Here is a 21,830-nt window from a genome sequence, read left to right on the forward strand (position 1 = left end):
ATTAACCTTTGACAATTGGATGTTCTTATAGGCACTTTAGTATTGCCAGTGTAACAGTATAGCTTCCGTCCCTCTCCTCGCTCCTCCCTGGGCTCGAACTATTAGTGCACAACCCGCTAACTAGCGAGTCATTTCACATCGGTTACACCAGCCTAATCTCGGGAGTTGGTAGGCTTGAAGTCATAAACCGCTCAATGCTTGAAGCACAACGAAGAGCTGCTGTCATACGCAGGAAAGTGCTGTTTGAATTAATGCTTACGAGCCTGCTGCCTACCACCGCTCAGACTGCTCTATCAAATCATAGACTTAATTATAACATAATAACACAGAAATACGAGCATTTGGTCATTAATATGGTCGAATACAGAAACTTTAATCTCAAAAACAAGACATTTATTCTTTCAGTGAAATACGGAACCGTTCCGTATTTTATCTAACGGGTGGCATCCATCAGTCTAATTATTCCTGTTACATTGCACAAACTTCAATGTTATATCATAATTACGTACAATTCTGGCAAATTAGGCGGCCCAAAACTGTTGCATATATACTGACTCTGCGTGCAATGAACGCAAGAGAAGTGACACAATTTCACCTGGTTAATATTGCCTGCTAACCTGGATTTAAATATGCAGATTAAAAAATATATTCTTCTGTGTATTGATTTTAAGAAAGGCATTGATGTTTATGGTTAGGCACACGTTGTTTTTATAAGATAAGTTTAATGCTAGCTAGCAACTTACCTTACCTTGGCTTCATGCATTCGCGTAACAGGCAGTCTCCTTGTGGAGTGCAATGAGAGGCAGGTGGTTAGAACTTTGGACTAGTTAACTGTAAGGTTGCAAGATTGAATCCCCCGAGCTGACAAGGTAAACATCTGTCATTCTGCCCCTGAACAAGGCAGTTAACCCACCGTTCCTAGGCCGTCATTGAAAATAAGAATGTGTTGACTTGTCTAGTTAAATAAAGGTAAAATGAAGTAGTTAAAAAAAAGTCAATTAAATACCGATTTCCGATTGTTCTGAAAACTTGAAATCTTGAAAGCCGGACCCTAAAAACAACTGTCCCCAGCGCCCCTCCCCCTTACCACTCCCTTGCGCGCCCCCTCCCCTGCCGACCACCGCGCGCCCCTTACCACTCGCTCCCCCCTTATCACTTGCTCCCCCTCTCCCCTTACCACTCGTGCGCCCCCCTCCCCCGACCACTCTTGCCCCCTCCCCTACCACTCGCCCGCCCCTGACCACTCGCCCGCCCCCTGACCACTCGCCCACCCCCTCCCCCCGACCACTCGCCCACCCCCTCCCCCGACCACTCGCCCGCCCCCGACCACTCGCCCGCCCCCGACCACTCGCCCGCCCCCCGACCACTCGCGCGCCCCCGACCACTCGCGCGCCCCCGACCACTCGCGCGCCCCCGACCACTCGCGCGCCCCGACCACTCGCGCGCCCCCGACCACTCGCGCGCCCCCTCGACCACTCGCGCGCCCCCCCGACCACTCGCGCGCCCCCCGACCACTCGCGCCCCCGACCACTCGCGCGCCCCCCACCGCGCGCCCCCGACCACTCGCGCGCCCCCGACCACTCGCGCGCCCGACCACTCGCGCGCCCCGACCACTCGCGCGCCCCCCGACCACTCGCGCGCCCCACCACTGCGCGCCCCCGACCACTCGCGCCCCCGACCACTCGCGCGCCCCCGACCACTCGCGCGCCCCCCGACCACTCGCGCGCCCCCCCGACCACTCGCGCGCCCCCGACCACTCGCGCGCCCCCGACCACTCGCGCGCCCCGACCACTCGCGCGCCCCCGACCACTCGCGCGCCCTCCCCTACCCCTCGCTCCCGCCCCTCCCCTACCCCCTCGCTCCCCCCTCCCCTGACCACTCGCGCGCCCCCTCCCCCTGACCACTCGCGCGCCCCCTCCCCCCTGACCACTCGCGCGCCCCCCCCCCTGACCACTCGCGCGCCCTCCCCTGGACCACTCGCGCCCCCTCCCCTGACCACTCGCGCGCCCCTCCCCCTGACCACACCGCGCCCCCTCCCCCTGACCACTCGCGCCCCCTCCCCCTGACCACTCGCGCGCCCTCCCCTGACCACTCGCGCCCCTCCCCTGACCACCGCGCCCCTCCCCTGACCACTCGCGCGCCCCTCCCCCTGACCACTCGCGCACCCCCCTCTGACCACACGCGCGCTCTGACCCTCCCCTCTGACCACTCGCGCGCCTCCCTCTGACCACTCGCGCGCCCCTCCCTCTGACCACTCGCGCGCCCTCCCTCTGACCACTCGCGCGCCTCCCCTCTGACCACTCGCGCGCCTCCCTCTGACCACTCGCGCGCCCCTCCCTCTGACCACTCGCGCGCCCCTCCCGACCACTCAAGGCGCCCCTCCCGACCACTCGCGCGCCTCCCGACCACTCGCGCGCCTCCCGACCACTCGCGCGCCTCCCGACCACTCCGCGCCCCCTCCCCCCCGACCCCTCGCCCGCCCCTTACCACTCGCTCCCCGCCTCCCCCTTACCACTCGCTCCCCGCCCCCTCCCCTTACCACTCGCTCCCGCCTCCCCTGACCACTCGCGCGCCCCTCCCCCCTGACCACTCGCGCGCCTCCCCTGACCACTCGCGCGCCCCGAGCACCAACGCGCCCCTCCCGACCACTCGCGCGCCTCCCGACCACTCGCGCCCCCGGCCACTCGCGCCCCCTCCCCCGACCCCTCGCGCCCCTCCCCCCTACCACTCGCCCCCGCCTCCCCTTACCACTCGCTCCCGCCTCCCCTTACCACTCGCTCCCGCCCCTTACCACTCGTGCGCCTCCCCTGACCACTCGCGCGCCTCCCCTCTGACCACTCGCGCGCCCCCCTCCCCCTGACCACTCACGCGCCCCCTGAGCACCAACGCGCCCCTCCCGACCACTCGCCCGCCCCCTCAGTTTGGGAACCACTGCACGAAGACACTTAAGACCCACACTCAGGCTGAGGGCCAAGTCATAACAGCAGCTGATTTACTTTCCCTCCTATTTAAACAGTGGAGAGGAGAAGTGTGCCCTGAGTCGGAGGTGTCCTCCCTGTGTCCATCTTTATTGTGACACCTTACCTGCTTAGATTTCACACAGGACATTGTGTGTTTATTGAAATACATGTGGGTATCTTATTGTTTGAGATGTATTACATGTTGATCATTTAGCCGTTATCTGTTATCCAGAGTGACATACAGTCAGTTCCGTTAACCAAGCTAGGATAGACAACCACATATCAGTCATTAACAGGAAATTAGAGCTAGTTACAGAAGACGAGTGTTAGTGCCAGAAAGGGGATCAGTTGAACAACTGAATGCATTCAACCCAAATGTGTGTTCTGCATTTTTTGCAGAATGGCAGATTTTTCCACCTTGCCGGCTCTGGGATTTGAACCGGCGACCTTTGTGTTACTGGCCCAACACTCTTAACAACTAGGTTACCTACCTGTATGTCTGTGGAACGTCTATAAGCCAATGTGCTCTGTGTTTTGTGTTTATTTTCCTGGGGCTTAACTACTTTCAGAGTCATTAGGCAGCTATTAACCCCAGCTTTAACCCTAGCTTTAACCAGCTAAAGACTTATTTGTTTCTGTCTAAATTAAATAGACAAACGCCTGCTCGGCCCATCATGAATTACCCAGCAGACACCTTGCTTGTGTTCTTTATAACACTTCCGGATCCTAGGAAGCGTGGCAAGGAAACACTGTCAGATTTATGTGTGAGTGTGTTTGTGCGTAGGAGCGTGGCTAAGAAACACTGTGTAAATTTATGAGGACTCTTCTATACCACTATTGTTTATCTTTCAGTCTGAGCCAGACCAGAACACTGAGTGATATTTATTTAAAACATTCTGTTGTATTTATTCACTCTTTATGATATTTACTTTACCTACAGGAATTTGTTGGCCATTAATTTATTGTTTTAGTGAAGCACAATAAAAGGATTAAGTCGTGGGCCCGCTGTGTTCTCACTGTGTTCAAAGGGTCAGCTATAGGACTGGACTAGAGGTGTTTGTCTGGGAAACTCTCACCTTAACTAACCCTATTAGAACCCTGTGTGTGAATTATTACAGCAATATAGCCTGGGGGAAACTGGGTACACAACAGAGCAACATGGATGTTCATTAGGTTGAAACACCGTGTGTAACCATTAGAGGCTGTATTTTTATTCACTATTGACTGTTGTTTTAATGTGTGCTTTAGGACAGCAACTTGGAATTAGTTCCCATTTATAAAGTGATTTAGTGCAGCAGTTTAACCTGGGTGTGTATGAGAAAGAGATCTGCCAGCAACACACAGCCTCTCTCTCTCTCTCTCTCACACACACTCCTCACCTCCACTTACTCCAGAGTAAACAGCCTGCTGAGCTGTAGAGGGGCAAGACATTCTGTCCTGATTTATGAGCTCAGGGAGCCTCCTCTCTGTGTCACACAGCGACACCCGAACCCTCTGTTACCCCTCACTGGTCCTCTGGGGCTCTGGTTAACTCATCTACTCAAACAGGCAGCATGCATGAGTGACTCCACCTGCACAGACCTTAGCCTAGCAACACTAGCTCTATAGTCACTCTCTATGTCTAATACTAGCTTCCTTCTGGTCACTAGTCCAACGCTCTAACCACTAGGCTACCCTGCCGCCCCATATGATACTAGCTCTATAGTCACTCTCTCTGTCATACTAGCTCTACAGTCACTCTGTCTGTTATACTAGCTCTATAGTCATTCTCTCTGTCATACCAGCTCTATAGTCACACTCTAGGTCTGTTATACTAGCTCTATAGTCACTCTCTAGGTCTGTTATACTAGCTCTATAGTCACTCTCTAGGTCTGTTATACTAGCTCTATAGTCACACTCTAGGTCTGTTATACTAGCTCTATAGTCACTCTCTAGGTCTGTTATACTAGCTCTATAGTCACTCTCTAGGTCTGTTATACTAGCTCTATAGTCACTCTCTAGGTCTGTTATACTAGCTCTATAGTCACTCTCTAGGTCTGTTATACTAGCTCTATAGTCACTCTCTAGGTCTGTTATACTAGCTCTATAGTCACTCCCTCTGTTATACTAGCTCTATAGTCACTCTCTAGGTCTGTTATACTAGCTCTATAGTTACTCTCTAGGTCTGTTATACTAGCTCTATAGTTACTCTCTAGGTCTGTTATACTAGCTCTATAGTTACTCTCTCTGTCTGTTATACTAGCTCTATAGTCACTCTCTCTGTCATACAAGGAACAGATTCATATATACACTATCATCATACAAGGAACAGATTCATATATACACTATCATCATACAAGGAACAGATTCATATATACACTATCATCATACAAGGAACAGATTCATATATACACTCATCATACAAGGAACAGATTCATATATACACTCATCATACAAGGAACAGATTCATATATACACTCATCATACAAGGAACAGATTCATATATACACTCATCATACAAGGAACAGATTCATATATACACTATCATCATACAAGGAACAGATTCATATATACACTTTCATCATACAAGGAACAGATTCATATATACACTATCATCATACAAGAAACAGATTCATATATACACTATCGTCATACAAGGAACAGATTCATATATACACTATCGTCATACAAGGAACAGACATTTTTCATAAAGAGCTTAATGGAAACGGGCTGGGTATTGTTGCATATCGTCTTACAGTCAAGCAGCTGTTGCCTATTATTAGACATGCAGCTCCTGTAATGAAGCAGCTAATTAAACGTCATTTAAACATGTCAAATTGTCTGGAAAAGCCAGTTGGAAACAGTTCACCTGAGTGTGTCTGGAAAAGCCAGTTAGAAACAGTTCACCTGAGTGTTTCTGTAAAAGCCAGTTGGAAACAGTTCACCTGAGTGTGTCTGTAAAAGCCAGTTGGAAACAGTTCACCTGAGTGTTTCTGAAAAGCCAGTTAGAAACAGTTCACCTGAGTGTGTCTGGAAAAGCCAGTTGGAAACAGTTCACCTGAGTGTGTCTGGAAAAGCCAGTTAGAAACAGTTCACCTGAGTGTGTCTGGAAAAGCCAGTTAGAAACAGTTCACCTGAGTGTTTCTGTAAAAGCCAGTTGGAAACAGTTCACCTGAGTGTGTCTGGAAAAGCCAGTTAGAAACAGTTCACCTGAGTGTGTCTGGAAAAGCCAGTTGGAAACAGTTCACCTGAGTGTGTCTGGAAAAGCCAGTTGGAAACAGTTCACCTGAGTGTGTCTGGAAAAGCCAGTTAGAAACAGTTCACCTGAGTGTGTCTGGAAAAGCCAGTTGGAAACAGTTCACCTGAGTGTGTCTGGAAAAGCCAGTTGGAAACAGTTCACCTGAGTGTGTCTGGAAAAGCCAGTTGGAAACAGTTCACCTGAGTGTGTCTGGAAAAGCCAGTTGGAAACAGTTCACCTGAGTGTGTCTGGAAAAGCCAGTTGGAAACAGTTCACCTGAGTGTGTCTGGAAAAGCCAGTTGGAAACAGTTCACCTGAGTGTGTCTGGAAAAGCCAGTTGGAAACAGTTCACCTGAGTGTGTCTGGAAAAGCCAGTTAGAAACAGTTCACCTGAGTGTTTCTGTAAAAGCCAGTTGGAAACAGTTCACATGAGTGTGTCTGGAAAAGCCAGTTAGAAACAGTTCACCTGAGTGTGTCTGGAAAAAGCCAGTTGGAAACAGTTCACCTGAGTGTGTCTGGAAAAGCCAGTTAGAAACAGTTCACCTGAGTGTGTCTGGAAAAGCCAGTTGGAAACAGTTCACCTGAGTGTGTCTGGAAAAAGCCAGTTGGAAACAGTTCACCTGAGTGTGTCTGGAAAAGCCAGTTAGAAACAGTTCACCTGAGTGTGTCTGGAAAAGCCAGTTGGAAACAGTTCACCTGAGTGTGTCTGGAAAAGCCAGTTGTAGACAGTTCACCTGAGTGTGTCTGGAAAAGCCAGTTGGAAACAGTTCACCTGAGTGTGTCTGGAAAAGCCAGTTGGAAACAGTTCACCTGAGTGTCTGGAAAAGCCAGTTGGAAACAGTTCACCTGAGTGTGTCTGGAAAAGCTAGTTGAAACAGTTCACCTGAGTGTGTCTGGAAAAGCCAGTTGTAGACACCTGAGTGTGTCTGGAAAAGCCAGTTGGAAACAGTTCACCTGAGTGTGTCTGGAAAAAGCCAGTTGGAAACAGTTCACCTGAGTGTGTCTGAAAAGCCAGTTGTAGACAGTTCACCTGAGTGTGTCTGGAAAAAGCCAGTTGGAAACAGTTCACCTGAGTGTGTCTGGAAAAGCCAGTTGGAAACAGTTCACCTGAGTGTCTGGAAAAGCCAGTTGTAGACAGTTCACCTGAGTGTGTCTGGAAAAGCCAGTTGGAAACAGTTCACCTGAGTGTGTCTGGAAAAGCCAGTTGGAAACAGTTCACCTGAGTGTTTCTGGAAAAGCCAGTTGGAAACAGTTCACCTGAGTGTGTCTGGAAAAGCCAGTTGTAGACAGTTCACCTGAGTGTGTCTGGAAAAGCCAGTTGGAAACAGTTCACCTGAGTGTGTCTGGAAAAGCCAGTTGGAAACAGTTCACCTGAGTGTGTCTGGAAAAGCCAGTTGGAAACAGTTCACCTGAGTGTGTCTGGAAAAGCCAGTTGGAAACAGTTCACCTGAGTGTGTCTGAAAAAAAGCCAGTTGGAAACAGTTCACCTGAGTGTGTCTGGAAAAGCCAGTTGGAAACAGTTCACCTGAGTGTGTCTGGAAAAGCCAGTTGGAAACAGTTCACCTGAGTGTGTCTGGAAAAGCCAGTTGGAAACAGTTCACCTGAGTGTGTCTGGAAAAGCCAGTTGGAAACAGTTCACCTGAGTGTTTCTGGAAAAGCCAGTTGTAGACAGTTCACCTGAGTGTGTCTGGAAAAGCCAGTTAGAAACAGTTCACCTGAGTGTGTCTGGAAAAGCCAGTTGGAAACAGTTCACCTGAGTGTGTCTGGAAAAAGCCAGTTGGAAACAGTTCACCTGAGTGTGTCTGGAAAAGCCAGTTGGAAACAGTTCACCTGAGTGTGTCTGGAAAAAGCCAGTTGGAAACAGTTCACCTGAGTGTTTCTGGAAAAGCCAGTTGGAAACAGTTCACCTGAGTGTGTCTGGAAAAGCCAGTTGGAAACAGTTCACCTGTGTGTCTGAAAAGCCAGTTGGAAACAGTTCACCTGAGTGCGTGTCTGGAAAAGCCAGTTGGAAACAGTTCACCTGAGTGTGTCTGGAAAAGCCAGTTGTAGACAGTTCACCTGAGTGTGTGGAAAAGCCAGTTGGAAACAGTTCACCTGAGTGTGTCTGGAAAAGCCAGTTGGAAACAGTTCACCTGAGTGTGTCTGGAAAAGCCAGTTGGAAACAGTTCACCTGAGTTGTCTGGAAAGCCAGTTGGAAACAGTTCACCAGTGTGTCTGGAAAAGCCAGTTGTAGACAGTTCACCTGAGTGTGTCTGGAAAAGCCAGTTGGAAACAGTTCACCTGAGTGTGTCTGGAAAAGCCAGTTGGAAACAGTTCACCTGAGTGTGTCTGGAAAAGCCAGTTGGAAACAGTTCACCTGAGTGTTTCTGAAAAGCCAGTTGGAAACAGTTCACCTGGGAGTGTGTCTGGAAAAGCCAGTTGGAAACAGTTCACCTGAGTGTGTCTGGAAAAAGCCAGTTGTAGACAGTTCACCTGAGTGTGTCTGGAAAAGCCAGTTAGAAACAGTTCACCTGAGTGTGTCTGGAAAAGCAGTTGGAAACAGTTCACCTGAGTGTTTCTGGAAAAGCCAGTTGGAAACAGTTCACCTGAGTGTGTCTGGAAAAGCCAGTTGGAAACAGTTCACCTGAGTGTGTCTGGAAAAGCCAGTTGTAGACAGTTCACCTGAGTGTGTCTGGAAAAGCCAGTTGGAAACAGTTCACCTGAGTGTGTCTGGAAAAGCCAGTTGGAAACAGTTCACCTGAGTGTTTCATATGTGCCAGAGCTGAAAACCTCAAACGTAGAAAGACTGGGAACCTAATAGCAACAACTAGGATGGGTTACCAATATGACTAGGATTGTACCTTTGGGCTTCTGGACAACGAAAGAAAGTTGATATGAAAATCAATAGAACAGGAGAGAAATGCTGGTTAATGACATGAGGAAGTCTTTTATGAAATAATTACCCCACTTTTCTATGGATGGATTTTGGCTAGGCTACTGTGAAGCAAGGTAAGACATGCCTCATTATCAGAAGTAAAGTAGTATGTTCAGCTTTCAAACAATGATACTGCCTCAAGCTCCCATTACATTATACTGCCTCAAGCTCCCATTACATTGTACTGCCTCAAGCTCCCATTACATTGTACTGCCTTAAGCTCCCATTACATTGTACTGCCTTAAGCTCCCATTACATTATACTGCCTCAAGCTCCCATTACATTGTACTGCCTCAAGCTCCCATTACATTATACTGCCTCAAGCTCCCATTACATTATACTGCCTCAAGCTCCCATTACATTGTACTGCCTCAAGCCCCCATTACATTATACTGCCTCAAGCTCCCATTACATTATACTGCCTCAAGCTCCCATTACATTATACTGCCTCAAGATCCCATTACATTATACTGCCTCAAGATCCCATTACATTGTACTGCCTTAAGCTCCCATTACATTATACTGCCTCAAGCTCCCATTACATTATACTGCCTCAAGCTCCCATTACATTACATTATACTGCCTCAAGCTCCCATTACATTACATTATACTGCCTCAAGCTCCCATTACATTATACTGCATCAAGCTCCCATTACATTATACTGCATCAAGCTCCCATTACATTGTACTGCCTCAAGCTCCCATTACATTGTACTGCCTTAAGCTCCAATTACATTATAATGGCTCAAGCTCCCATTACATTGTACTGCCTCAAGCTCCCATTACATTGTACTGCCTCAAGCTCCCATTACATTATACTGCCTCAAGTTCCCTTTACATTATATGCCTCAAGCTCCCATTACATTATACTGCCTCAAGCTCCCATTACATTATATGCCTCAAGCTCCCATTACATTATACTGCCTCAAGATCCCATTACATTATACTGCCTCAAGCTCCCATTACATTGTACTGCCTCAAGCTCCCATTACATTATACTGCCTCAAGATCCCATTACATTGTACTGCCTTAAGCTCCCATTACATTATACTGCCTCAAGCTCCCATTACATTATACTGCCTCAAGCTCCCATTACATTATACTGCCTCAAGCTCCCATTACATTACATTATACTGCCTCAAGCTCCATTACATTACATTATACTGCCTCAAGCTCCCATTACATTATACTGCCTCAAGCTCCCATTACATTATACTGCATCAAGCTCCCATTACATTATACTGCATCAAGCTCCCATTACATTGTACTGCCTTAAGCTCCCATTACATTATACTGCCTCAAGCTCCCATTACATTGTACTGCCTCAAGCTCCCATTACATTGTACTGCCTTAAGCTCCAATTACATTATAATGGCTCAAGCTCCCATTACATTGTACTGCCTCAAGCTCCCATTACATTGTACTGCCTCAAGCTCCCATTACATTATACTGCCTCAAGCTCCCGTTACATTATATGCCTCAAGCTCCCATTACATTATACTGCCTCAAGCTCCCATTACATTATACTGCCTCAAGATCCCATTACATTATACTGCCTCAAGATCCCATTACATTGTACTGCCTTAGGCTCCCATTACATTATACTGCATCAAGCTCCCATTACATTATACTGCCTCAAGCTCCCATTACATTATACTGCCTCAAGATCCCATTACATTATACTGCCTCAAGATCCCATTACATTGTACTGCCTTAGGCTCCCATTACATTATACTGCATCAAGCTCCCATTACATTATACTGCCTCAAGCTCCCATTACATTATACTGCCTCAAGCTCCCATTACATTATACTGCCTCAAGCTCCCATTACATTATACTGCCTCAAGCTCCCATTACATTATACTGCCTCAAGCTCCCATTACATTGTACTGCCTCAAGCTCCCATTACATTGTACTGCCTCAAGCTCCCATTACATTATACTGCCTCAAGCTCCCATTACATTATACTGCCTCAAGCTCCCATTACATTATACTGCCTCAAGCTCCCATTACATTTTACTGCCTCAAGCTCCTATTGCATTGTACTGCCTTAAGCTCCAATTACATTATACTGCCTCAAGCTTCCATTACATTGTACTGCCTCAAGCTCCCAGTACATTATACTGCCTCAAGCTCCCATTACATTATACTGCCTCAAGCTCCCATTACATTATACTGCCTCAAGCTCCCATTACATTGTACTGCCTTAAGCTCCCATTACATTATACTGCCTCAAGCTCCCATTACATTTTACTGCCTCAAGCTCCTATTGCATTGTACTGCCTTAAGCTCCAATTACATTATACTGCCTCAAGCTTCCATTACATTGTACTGCCTCAAGCTCCCATTACATTATACTGCCTCAAGCTCCCATTACGTTATACTGCCTCAAGCTCCCATTACGTTATACTGCCTCAAGCTCATTACGTTATACTGCCTCAAGCTCCCATTATGTTATACTGCCTCAAGCTCCCATTTACACGATACTGTCTCAAGCTCCCATTTACTCGATACTGCCTCAAGCTCCCATTTACCTCGATACTGCCTCAAGCTCCCATTTACTCGATACTGCCTCAAGCTCCCATTTGCGATACTGCCTCAAGCTCCCATTTACCCGATACTGCCTCAAGCTCCCATTTACTCGATACTGCCTCAAGCTCCCATTTACTCGATTCTGCCTCAAGCTCCCATTTACTCGATACTGCCTCAAGCTCCCATTTACTCGATACTGCCTCAAGCTCCCATTTACTCGATTCTGCCTCAAGCTCCCATATACACAATACTGCCTCAAGCTCCCATTACGTTAAAAATACTGTGACTTGCCAAGACAGTTAGTGGATTAAGTATCCTGAGATTAAGTATTTTTGGAACAGAGCATTCGTTTCCGTACTTCGAGAACACAAACACTCATGTGCGCTAGCTAGGGATGGAGAGAGACGGGAGGGCACAGTATAGGCAGGTCAGCCACCAGACAGACAGATCCGTGCACTAGGCCTATCTCAAATCAAATTATATTGGTCACATACACATGGTTAGCAGATGTTAATGTGAGTGTAGCGGAATGCTTGTGCTTTAGTTCTGACAGTGCAGCAATATCAAACATGTAATCTAACAATTCCACATCTACCTAATACACACAAATCTAAGTAAAGGAATGGAATAAGAATATGTAAATATATGGTTGAGCAATAACAGAGCGGCATAGGCAATTTTTATTTTATTTTACCTTTATTTAACCAGGCAAGTCAGTTAAGAACAAATTCTTATTTTCAATGACGGCCTAGGAACAGTGGGTTAACTGCCTGTTCAGGGGCAGAACGACAGATTTGTACCTTGTCAGCTCGGGGGTTTGAACTTGCAACCTTCCAATGCTCTAACCACTAGGCTACCCTGCCGCCCCAATGTGCAATAGGTGGTATAAAATACAGTATATACATATGAGATGAGTAATGCATTATTAAAGTGGCATTATTAAAGTGCCTAGTGATCCATTTGTTAGAGTGACCAATGATTTCAAGTCACCATGTTGGCAGCAGCCACTCAATGTCTCGATCCCAGCTTTGATGCACCTGTACTGACCTCGTCTTCTGGATGATAGCGGGGTGAACAGGCAGTGGCTCGGGTGGTTGTTGTCCTTGATGATCTTTTTGGCCTTCCTGTGACATCGGGTGGTGTAGGTGTCCTGGAGGGCAGGTAGTTGCCCCCGGTGATGCGTTGTGTAGACCTCACCACCCTCTGGAGAGCCTTACGGTTGAGGCGGAGCAGTTGTCGTACCAGGCGGTGATACAGCCCGACAGGATGCTCTCGATTGTGCATCTGTAAAAGTTTGTCAGTGTTTTTGGTGACAAGCCAAATTTCTTCCAGTCTCCTGAGGTTGAAGGCGCTGCTGCGCCTTCTTCACCACACTGTCTGTGTTGGTGGACCAATTCAGTTTGTCCGTGATGTGTACGCCGAGGAACTTAAAACTTACCACCTTCTCCACTACTGTCCCTTCGATGTGGATAGGGGTGCTCCCTCTGCTGTTTCATGAAGTCCACGATCAACTCCTTTATTTTGTTGACGTTGAGTGAGAGGTTATTTTCATGACACAACTATCTGTCAGTGTAGGCAGGTCAGCCACCAGACAGACCGTCAGAGCCGTGCACTAGGCCCATCTAGTGCACAGAGGTTGTGTGTTCCCCAGAGGTTGTGTGTTCCCCAGAGGTTGTGTGTTCCCCAGAGGTTGTGTGTTCCCCAGAGGTTGTGTGTTCCCCAGAGGTTGTGTGTTCCCCAGAGGTTGTGTGTTCCCCAGAGGTTGTGTGTTCCCCAGAGGTTGTGTGTTCCCCAGAGGTTGTGTGTTCCCCAGAGGTTGTGTGTTCCCCAGAGGTTGTGTGTTCCCCAGAGGTTGTGTGTTCCCCAGAGGTTGTGTGTGCCCCAGAGGTTGTGTGTGCCCCAGAGGTTGTGTGTTCCCCAGAGGTTGTGTGTTCCCCAGAGGTTGTGTGTTCCCCAGAGGTTGTGTGTTCCCCAGTTCCCCAGGTTGTGTGTTCCCCAGAGGTTGTGTGTGCCCCAGAGGTGTTCCCCAGAGGTGTGTTGTGTTCCCCAGAGGTTGTGTGTTGCCCCAGAGGTGTGCCCCAGAGGTTGTGTTGCCCCAGAGGTTGTGTGTTCCCCAGAGTGTTGTGTGTTCCCCAGAGGTTGTGTGTGCCCCAGAGGTTGTGTGTGCCCCAGAGGTTGTGTGTGCCCCAGAGCCCCAGAGGTTGTGCCCCGTGCCCCAGAGGTTGTTGTGCCCCAGAGGTTGTGTGTGCCCCAGAGGTTGTGTGTGCCCCAGAGGTTGTTGTGCCCGCCCCAGAGGTTGTGTGTGCCCCAGAGGTTGTGCCCCGCGTGCCCCAGAGGTTGTGTGCCCCGCGTGCCCCAGAGGTTGTTGCCCCAGAGGTTGCGTGGTTGTGCCCCGCGTGCCCCAGAGGTTGTGCGTGCCCCAGAGGTTGTGCGTGCCCCAGAGGTTGTGCGCGCCCCAGAGGTTGTGCGCTCCCCGCGCCCCCAGAGGTTGTGCGCGCCCCAGAGGTTGTGCGCTCCCCAGAGGTTGGGTTGTGCGCTCCCAGAGGTTGTGCGCGCCCCAGAGGTTGTGCGCTCCCCAGGGTTGTGTGCGCTCCCAGAGGTTGTGCGCTCCCCAGAGGTTGTGCGCTCCCCAGAGGTTGTGCGCTCCCCAGAGGTTGTGCGCTCCCCAGAGGTTGTGCGCTCCCCAGAGGTTGTGCGCGCCCCAGAGGTTGTGCGCGCGCCCCAGAGGTTGTGCGCGCGCCCCAGAGGTTGTGCGCGCGCCCCAGAGGTTGTGCGCGCGCCCCAGAGGTTGTGCGCGCGCCCCAGAGGTTGTGCGCGCGCCCCAGAGGTTGTGCGCGCGCCCCAGAGGTTGTGCGCGCGCCCCAGAGGTTGTGCGCGCGCCCCAGAGGTTGTGCGCGCGCCCCAGAGGTTGTGCGCGCGCCCCAGAGGTTGTCGCCCCACCCTATCTGTTGTATGACCAATGAAACACTTTAACAAACTCCTGTTTTCAGCCGTCATCAGTTTTCTGTGCCTTTAGTTGATGTATCTAGCGTCCTTCACAGTGTTTTAATTGGCTCATATGTATCACACCGAGAGTAAACAGCTCAGTAGCAACCTTACGTGCTTCACTATGTTAAATTGACCTTTACTATGAATGACTGACTGAGAGGCAGATTGATGTCGTCTCTGCAGCTCCCCTCCATGCTCTCTCTGCCAGGCTGGAACAGGCCTGCTGTTATAGAATCCTACTGTCAGAAAGATCCGTCCTTCCTTGGCCAGACACTGTTAGGACTGGGCGATATATCAAATTCCTTTGATTCATTTGAATCTGCAGTGCCTTCAGGAAGTATTCATACCCTAGATTTATTCCACATTTTGTTGTTACAGCCTGAATTGAAACATGGATTAAATTGATTTTTCTCACCCATCTACGCTCAATGTCCCATAATGACAAAGTGAAAATATGGTTTTAGACATTTTTGCACATTTATTGAAAATGAAATACAGAAATACTGTATTCATACCCCTAAGTCAATAATGTTACAATCACCTTTGGCATCGATTACAGCTGGGAGTCTTTCTGGGTAAGTCTCTAAGAGTGATTACACCTGTGAGTCATCATTGGTAAGTCTCTAAGAGAGATTACAGCTGTGAGTCTTTCTGGGTAACTCTCTAATAGTGATTACAGCTGGGAGTCTTTCTGGGTAAGTCTCTAAGAGTGATTACAGCTGTGAGTCTTTCTGGGTAACTCTCTAATAGTGATTACAGCTGGGAGTCTTTCTGGGTAACTCTCTAATAGTGATTACAGCTGTGAGTCTTTCTGGGCAAGTCTCTAATAGTGATTACAGCTGGGAGTCTTTCTGGGTAAGTCTCTAATAGTGATTACAGCTGGGAGTCTTTCTGGGTAACTCTCTAATAGTGATTACAGCTGGGAGTCTTTCTGGGTAACTCTCTAATAGTGATTACAGCTGGGAGTCTTTCTGGGTAACTCTCTAATAGTGATTACAGCTGGGAGTCTTTCTGGGTAACTCTCTAATAGTGATTACAGCTTGGAGTGTTTCTGGGTAACTCTCTAATCGTGATTACAGCTGGGAGTCTTTCTGGGTAAGTCTCTAAGAGCTTTCCACACCTGGATTGAACAATATTATACCCCCTTTCCCTTCCCTTTACCTAGTCTATACAGATCGATTTACACTGGACAAAACATTAGGAACACCTTCCTAATATTGAGTTGTACCCCCTTTCCCTTCCCTTTACCTAGTCTATACAGGTCGATTTACACTGAGTGGACAAAACATTAGGAACACCTTCCTAATATTGAGTTGTACCCCCTTTCCCTTCCCTTTACCTAGTCTATACAGGTCGATTTACACTGAGTGGACAAAACATTAGGAACACCTTCCTAATATTGAGTTGTACCCCCTTTCCCTTCCCTTTACCTAGTCTATACAGGTCGATTTACACTGAGTGGACAAAACATTAAGAACACCTTCCTAATATTGAGTAGCACCCCAATTTTCCCTCAGAACTGCCTCAGGTCATCCGGACATGGACTTTACAAGGTGTTGAATGCGTTCCACAGGGATGATGGCCCATGTTGACCCCAATGCTTCACACAGTTGTGTCAAGTTGGCTGGATGTCTTTTGGGTGGTAGACCATTCTTTATACACACGGGAAACCGTTGAGTGTGAAAAACCCAGCAGTGTTGCGGTTTGTAACACAAACTGGTGCGCCTGGCACCTACTACCATACCAAAGGCACTTACATTTTTTGTCTCGCCCATTCCCCATCTGAATGGCACACATACACAATCCTTGTCTCAAGGCTTTAAAAAAAATCCTTCTTTAACCTGTCTCCTCCCCTTCATCTACACTGATTGAATTGGATTTAACAAGTGACAATAAGGATCATAACTATCTTGGCATTCACATGGCCAGTTTCCTGGAAAGAGCAAGTATTCCTAATGTTTTGTACACTCGGTGTATGTTTGGCCTTGTGTTGTAGGTTATTGTCCTGTTGAAAGGTGAATTTGTCTCCCAGTGTCTGGTGGAAAGCAGACTGAAGCAGGTTTTCCTCTAGGATTTTGCCTGTGCTTATCTCCATTCTGTCTATTTTCATCCTAAAGAACTACCCCCAGTCCTTGCCGATGAAAAGCATACCCATAACATGATGTAGCTACCACCATGCTTTAAAATATGCAGAGTGGTACTAAGTGATGTGTTGGATTTGCCCCAAACATAACACTTCGTATTCAGGACATAAAATTAATTTCTTTTTCCACGTTTTTGTAGTTTTGATTTAGTGGCTTATTGCAAACATAATGCATGTTTTGAAAATTCTTTATTCTGTACATTGTCCTTTAGGTTAGTATTTTGGCGTAACTACAATGTTTTCTCAGTTTTCTCCTATCACAGCCATTAAACTCTGTAACTGTTTTAAAGTCACCATTGGCCTCATGGTGAAATTGCTGAGCGGTTTCCTTTCTTTCCAGCAACTGAGTTAAGAAGGATGCCTGTATCTTTGTAGTGACTGGGTGTATTGATACACCATCTAAAGTGTAATTAATAACTTCACAATGCCCAAAGAGATATTCATTGTATTTATTTTTTTTTTTTTTTTTTACCCATCTACCAATAGGTGCCTTTTTTTTGCAAGGCATTAGAAAACCTCCCTGGTCTTTGTGGACAAATCTGTGTTTGAAATGCACTGCTCGACTGAGGGACCTTACAATTATCTGTATGTTTGGGGTACAGAAATGAGGTAGTCATTCCAAAATCATGTTAAACACTATTGAACAAAGTGAGTCCATTCAACTAATATGAATTGTTAAGCACATTAAGTTATTTAGCCTTGCCATAACAAAGAGGTTGAATACTTATTGACCAAAGACATTTCAGATTGTAATTGTTTATACATTTGTACAAAAATATATATATATATAAAGCATAATTCCACTTTGACATTATATGGGGTATTGTGTGTAGGCCAGTGACATCTCAATTTAATCCATTTAAATTCAGGCTGCAACACAACAAAATGTGGAAAAGGTTGAGGGGTTTGAAAACTTTCTGGAGGCACTGTATGATTAAGGGCAATGTTCCAAATGCCCGTATCGCAAGAATCTAGGTTTTAATACATGTTTTATCAGCGTTTTCTTTTTGGTCTTGTCTTCTGTGCTGTGTGCACTGTGCACCTTCCCTCTCGTACACAGACACCAAACCCCTCCCCCTGCCACTTACAACCACTATGACTAAATATCACCTCTCTGACAACAAGCAGTTTCAACTGGTCCAACAGAATTGGTCATATGGAGATCTGACTAGACTAGGTGTAGTGGAGGAGGTCTGACTAGACGAGGTGTAGTCGAGGAGGTCTGACTAGACGAGGTGTAGTCGAGGAGGTCTGACTAGACGAGTGTAGTGGAGGAGACTCGAGGTGTAGTGGAGGAGGTCTGACTAGACGAGGTGTAGTCGAGGAGGTCTGACTAGGTGTAGTGGAGGAGGTCTGACTAGACGAGGTGTAGTGGAGGAGGTCTGACTAGACTAGGTGTAGTGGAGGAGGTCTGACTAGACGAGGTGTAGTCGGAGGTCTGACTAGACTAGGTGTAGTCGAGGAGGTCTGACTAGGTGTAGTCGAGGAGGTCTGACTAGGTGTAGTCGAGGAGGTCTCGAGGAGGTCTGACTAGGTGTAGTCGAGGAGGTCTGACTAGACGAGGTGTAGTCGAGGAGGTCTGACTAGGTGTGTAGTCGAGGTGTAGTCGAGGAGGTCTGACTAGGTGTAGTCGAGGAGGTCTGACTAGGTGTAGTCGAGGAGGTCTGACTAGAGGTGTAGTCGAGGAGGTCTGACTAGACGAGGTGTAGTCGAGGAGGTCTAGAGGTGTAGTCGAGGAGGTCTGACTCGAGGTGTAGTCGAGGGGTCTGACTGTGTAGTCGAGGAGGTCTGACTGACGAGGTGTAGTCGAGGAGGTCTGACTGACGAGGTGTAGTCGAGGAGGTCTGACTAGACGAGGTGTAGTCGAGGAGGTCTGACTAGACGAGGTGTAGTCGAGGAGGTCTGACTAGACGAGGTGTAGTCGAGGAGGTCTGACTAGACGAGGTGTAGTCGAGGAGGTCTGACTAGACGAGGTGTAGTCGAGGAGGTCTGACTAGACGAGGTGTAGTCGAGGAGGTCTGACTAGACGAGGTGTAGTCGAGGAGGTCTGACTAGACGAGGTGTGGTCGAGGAGGTCTGACTAGACGAGGTGTAGTCGGAGGTCTGACTGACGAGGTGTAGTAGAGGTCTGACCAGACGAGGTGTAGTCGAGGAGGTCTGACTAGTCTGACCCAGACGAGGTGTAGTCGAGGAGGTCTGAGGTCTGACCAGACGAGGTGTAGTCGAGGAGGTCTGACGAGGTGTAGTCGAGGAGGTCTGAGACGAGGTGTAGTCGAGGAGGTCTGACCAGACGAGGTGTAGTCGAGGAGGTCTGACCAGACGAGGTGTAGTCGAGGAGGTCTGACCAGAGAGGTGTAGTCGAGGAGGTCTGACCAGACGAGGTGTAGTCGAGGAGGTCTGACGAGGTGTAGTCGAGGAGGTCTGACCGACGAGGGTGTAGTCGAGGAGGTCTGACCAGACGAGGTGTAGTCGAGGAGGTCTGACCGACGAGGTGTAGTCGAGGAGGTCTCTGAGGTCTGACCAGACGAGGTGTAGTCGAGGAGGTCTGACCAGACGAGGTGTAGTCGAGGAGGTCTGACCAGACGAGGTGTAGTCGAGGAGGTCTGACCAGACGAGGTGTAGTAGACGGGGTGGTCGAGGAGGTCTGACCAGACGAGGTGTAGTCGAGGAGGTCTGACCAGACGAGGTGTCGAGGAGGTCTGACCAGACGGGTGAGTCGAGGGTTAGGGAACTGTAAAGGTTTAGAGGACCACAGAGGGAGTAATTCCTGTACATAGCCAAAACATCCCAGTCCCTAGCCTGTTCCTGTACCTGGGGTTTAATCCCCATTACCAAACCACAACCTCACCCTTAATCCATGGCATGTAATCTGTACAGAACCTCCCAGTCTGCTGAAGGTTGTTCGAACAGGGTGTTTGGTTGAGCTGCAGGTACCAGAGCTGTTTAGGGTTAATGTATCAGATATGTCAGAATGTGTTGCTGCCACCATACAGCTTTACTGGCTGGTAGAGCTCCTAGTCCAGCTGCATATAAATCTATCTCTGTGTTCTACATCAGGGTTCATAGGGCAGACTAACGGGCCAGAGAAGAGGAATAGCTACCTCATGCCAAGGCATTGAGGTGGGCCAGAGAAGAGGAATAGCTACCTCATGCCAAGGCATTGAGGTGGGCCAGAGAAGAGGAATAGCTACCTCATGCCAAGGCATTGAGATGGGCCAGGAAGAGGAATAGCTACCTCATGCCAAGGCATTGAGATGGGCCAGAGAAGAGGAATAGCTACCTCATGCCAAGGCATTGAGATGGGCCAGAGAAGAGGAATAGCTACCTCATGCCAAGGCATTGAGATGGGCCAGAGAAGAGGAATAGCTACCTCATGCCAAGGCATTGAGATGGGCCAGAGAAGAGGAATAGCTACCTCATGCCAAGGCATTGAGATGGGACAGAGAAGAGGAATAGCTACCTCATGCCAAGGCATTGAGATGGGACCAGAAGAGGAATAGCTACCTCATGCCAAGGCATTGAGATGGGCCAGAGAAGAGGAATGCTACCTCATGCCAAGGCATTGAGATGGGCCAGAGAAGTGGAATAGCTACCTCATGCCAAGGCATTGAGATGGGACAGAGAAGAGGTTAGCTACCTCATGCCAAGGCATTGAGATGGGCCAGAGAAGAGGAACACACTCATGCCAAGGCATTGAGATGGGCCAGAAGAGGAATAGCTACCTCATGCCAAGGCATTGAGATGGGCCAGAGAAGAGGAATGCTACCTCATGCCAAGGCATTGAGATGGGACAGAGAAGAGGAATAGCTACCTCATGCCAAGGCATTGAGATGGAATAGCTACCTCATGCCAAGGCATTGAGATCAGAGAAGAGAATAGCTACCTCATGCCAAGGCATTGAGATGGGACAGAGAAGAGGAGCTACCTGTGCCAAGGCATTGAGATGGGCCAGAGAAGAGGAATAGCTACCTCATTTACTGTTCAGAGAAGAGGAATAGCTACCTCATGCCAAGGCATTGAGATGGGCCAGAGAAGAGGAATAGCTACCTCATGCCAAGGCATTGAGATGGGCCAGAGAAGAGGAATAGCTACCTCATGCCAAGGCATTGAGATGGGCCAGAGAAGAGGAATAGCACTACCTGGCATTGTGATGGGCCAGAGAAGAGGAATAGCTACCTTGGGCATTGAGATTGAGAAGAGAATAGCTACCTCATGCCAAGGCATTGAGATGGGCCAGAGTAGTCTACCTCATGCCAAGGCATTGAGATGGGCCAGAGAAGAGGAATAGCTACCTCATGCCAAGGCATTGAGATGGGCCAGAGAAGAGGAATAGCTACCTAAAACTGAGAAGAGAAGAGGATACCTCATGCCAAGGCATTGTTGGACAGAAGAGGAATAGACCTCATGCCAAGGCATTGAGATGGGCCAGAGAAGAGGAATAGCTACCTCATGCCAAGGCATTGAGATGGGCAGAAGAGGAATAGTGCCAAGGCATTGAGATGGCCACACTATCTGTCCCAGATGGTGATGTTTCTCCACTCAGCCCTCCCAAACACACTCCCTGAGATGCAGCCTGTCATATGGAAGACATGACCCAGCAGGATATGGGGCGGTCAGCACATGGATGTTCATAACCTGGTCAGGACCTCAGGTCACTGTGGTCAGCACAGAGCAGTGTCCGGACTGAGAGTCATTTACTCTTCAAATCTTCTGTCTGTTCCCAAACCCGCCTAAACACATGTAGCAGACAGAGTCTTGTCTCCCCTGTCACAACAAAACAGTGATAAAACTGATTTGATGTTGGACTGGTCTAGTATGCCAGTTAGCTGTTTGGATCAGCCACTACTGTCTGGTCACCTCCTGAGTAGGACTGAAGTCTGTCTACCTAAACACATGTCAGCCACTACTGTTTGATCTGGTCAGCCACTACTGTCTGGTCAGCCACTACTGTCTGGTCAGCCACTACTGTCTGGTCAGCCACTACAGTCTGGTCAGCCACTACTGTCTGGTCAGCCACTACAGTCTGGTCAGCCACTACTGTCTGGTCAGCCACTACTGTCTGGTCAGCCACTACA

At 48.6% G+C, this 21,830-nt stretch overlaps 1 protein-coding gene and 1 long non-coding RNA gene across 2 annotated transcripts; both read right to left on the reverse strand.

Annotated features, from left to right (window-relative positions):
• Positions 1 to 1,219: 1,219 nt before the first annotated feature.
• Positions 1,220 to 3,170, reverse strand: LOC127926400 (loricrin-like). Its single transcript, XM_052511789.1, has 3 exons — positions 3,160 to 3,170; positions 2,869 to 2,931; positions 1,220 to 2,015 (listed from the first exon to the last, which is right to left on the reverse strand). The coding sequence occupies exons 1-3, from the start codon at positions 3,168 to 3,170 to the stop codon at positions 1,220 to 1,222; spliced, it is 870 nt and encodes a 289-aa protein (XP_052367749.1).
• Positions 3,171 to 19,990: 16,820 nt separating this feature from the next.
• Positions 19,991 to 21,094, reverse strand: LOC127926399 (uncharacterized). Its single transcript, XR_008124043.1, has 3 exons — positions 21,003 to 21,094; positions 20,758 to 20,847; positions 19,991 to 20,170 (listed from the first exon to the last, which is right to left on the reverse strand). It is a non-coding gene; the product is annotated as an uncharacterized LOC127926399 (long non-coding RNA).
• Between the last annotated feature and the right edge of the window lie 736 nt (positions 21,095 to 21,830).

This window comes from Oncorhynchus keta, unplaced genomic scaffold (genome assembly GCF_023373465.1).
Source record: "Oncorhynchus keta strain PuntledgeMale-10-30-2019 unplaced genomic scaffold, Oket_V2 Un_contig_7530_pilon_pilon, whole genome shotgun sequence".
NCBI lineage: Eukaryota > Metazoa > Chordata > Actinopteri > Salmoniformes > Salmonidae > Oncorhynchus > Oncorhynchus keta.

Bases quoted from the DNA above. Each gene is read 5' to 3' on its own strand.
- LOC127926400 (XM_052511789.1), bottom strand. The intron at 2,016-2,868 runs GTGAGTGGTCAG...CGGTGTGGTCAG, and splicing joins CGTTGGTGCTCAGGGGGCGC to GGGGAGGGGCGCGCGAGTGG.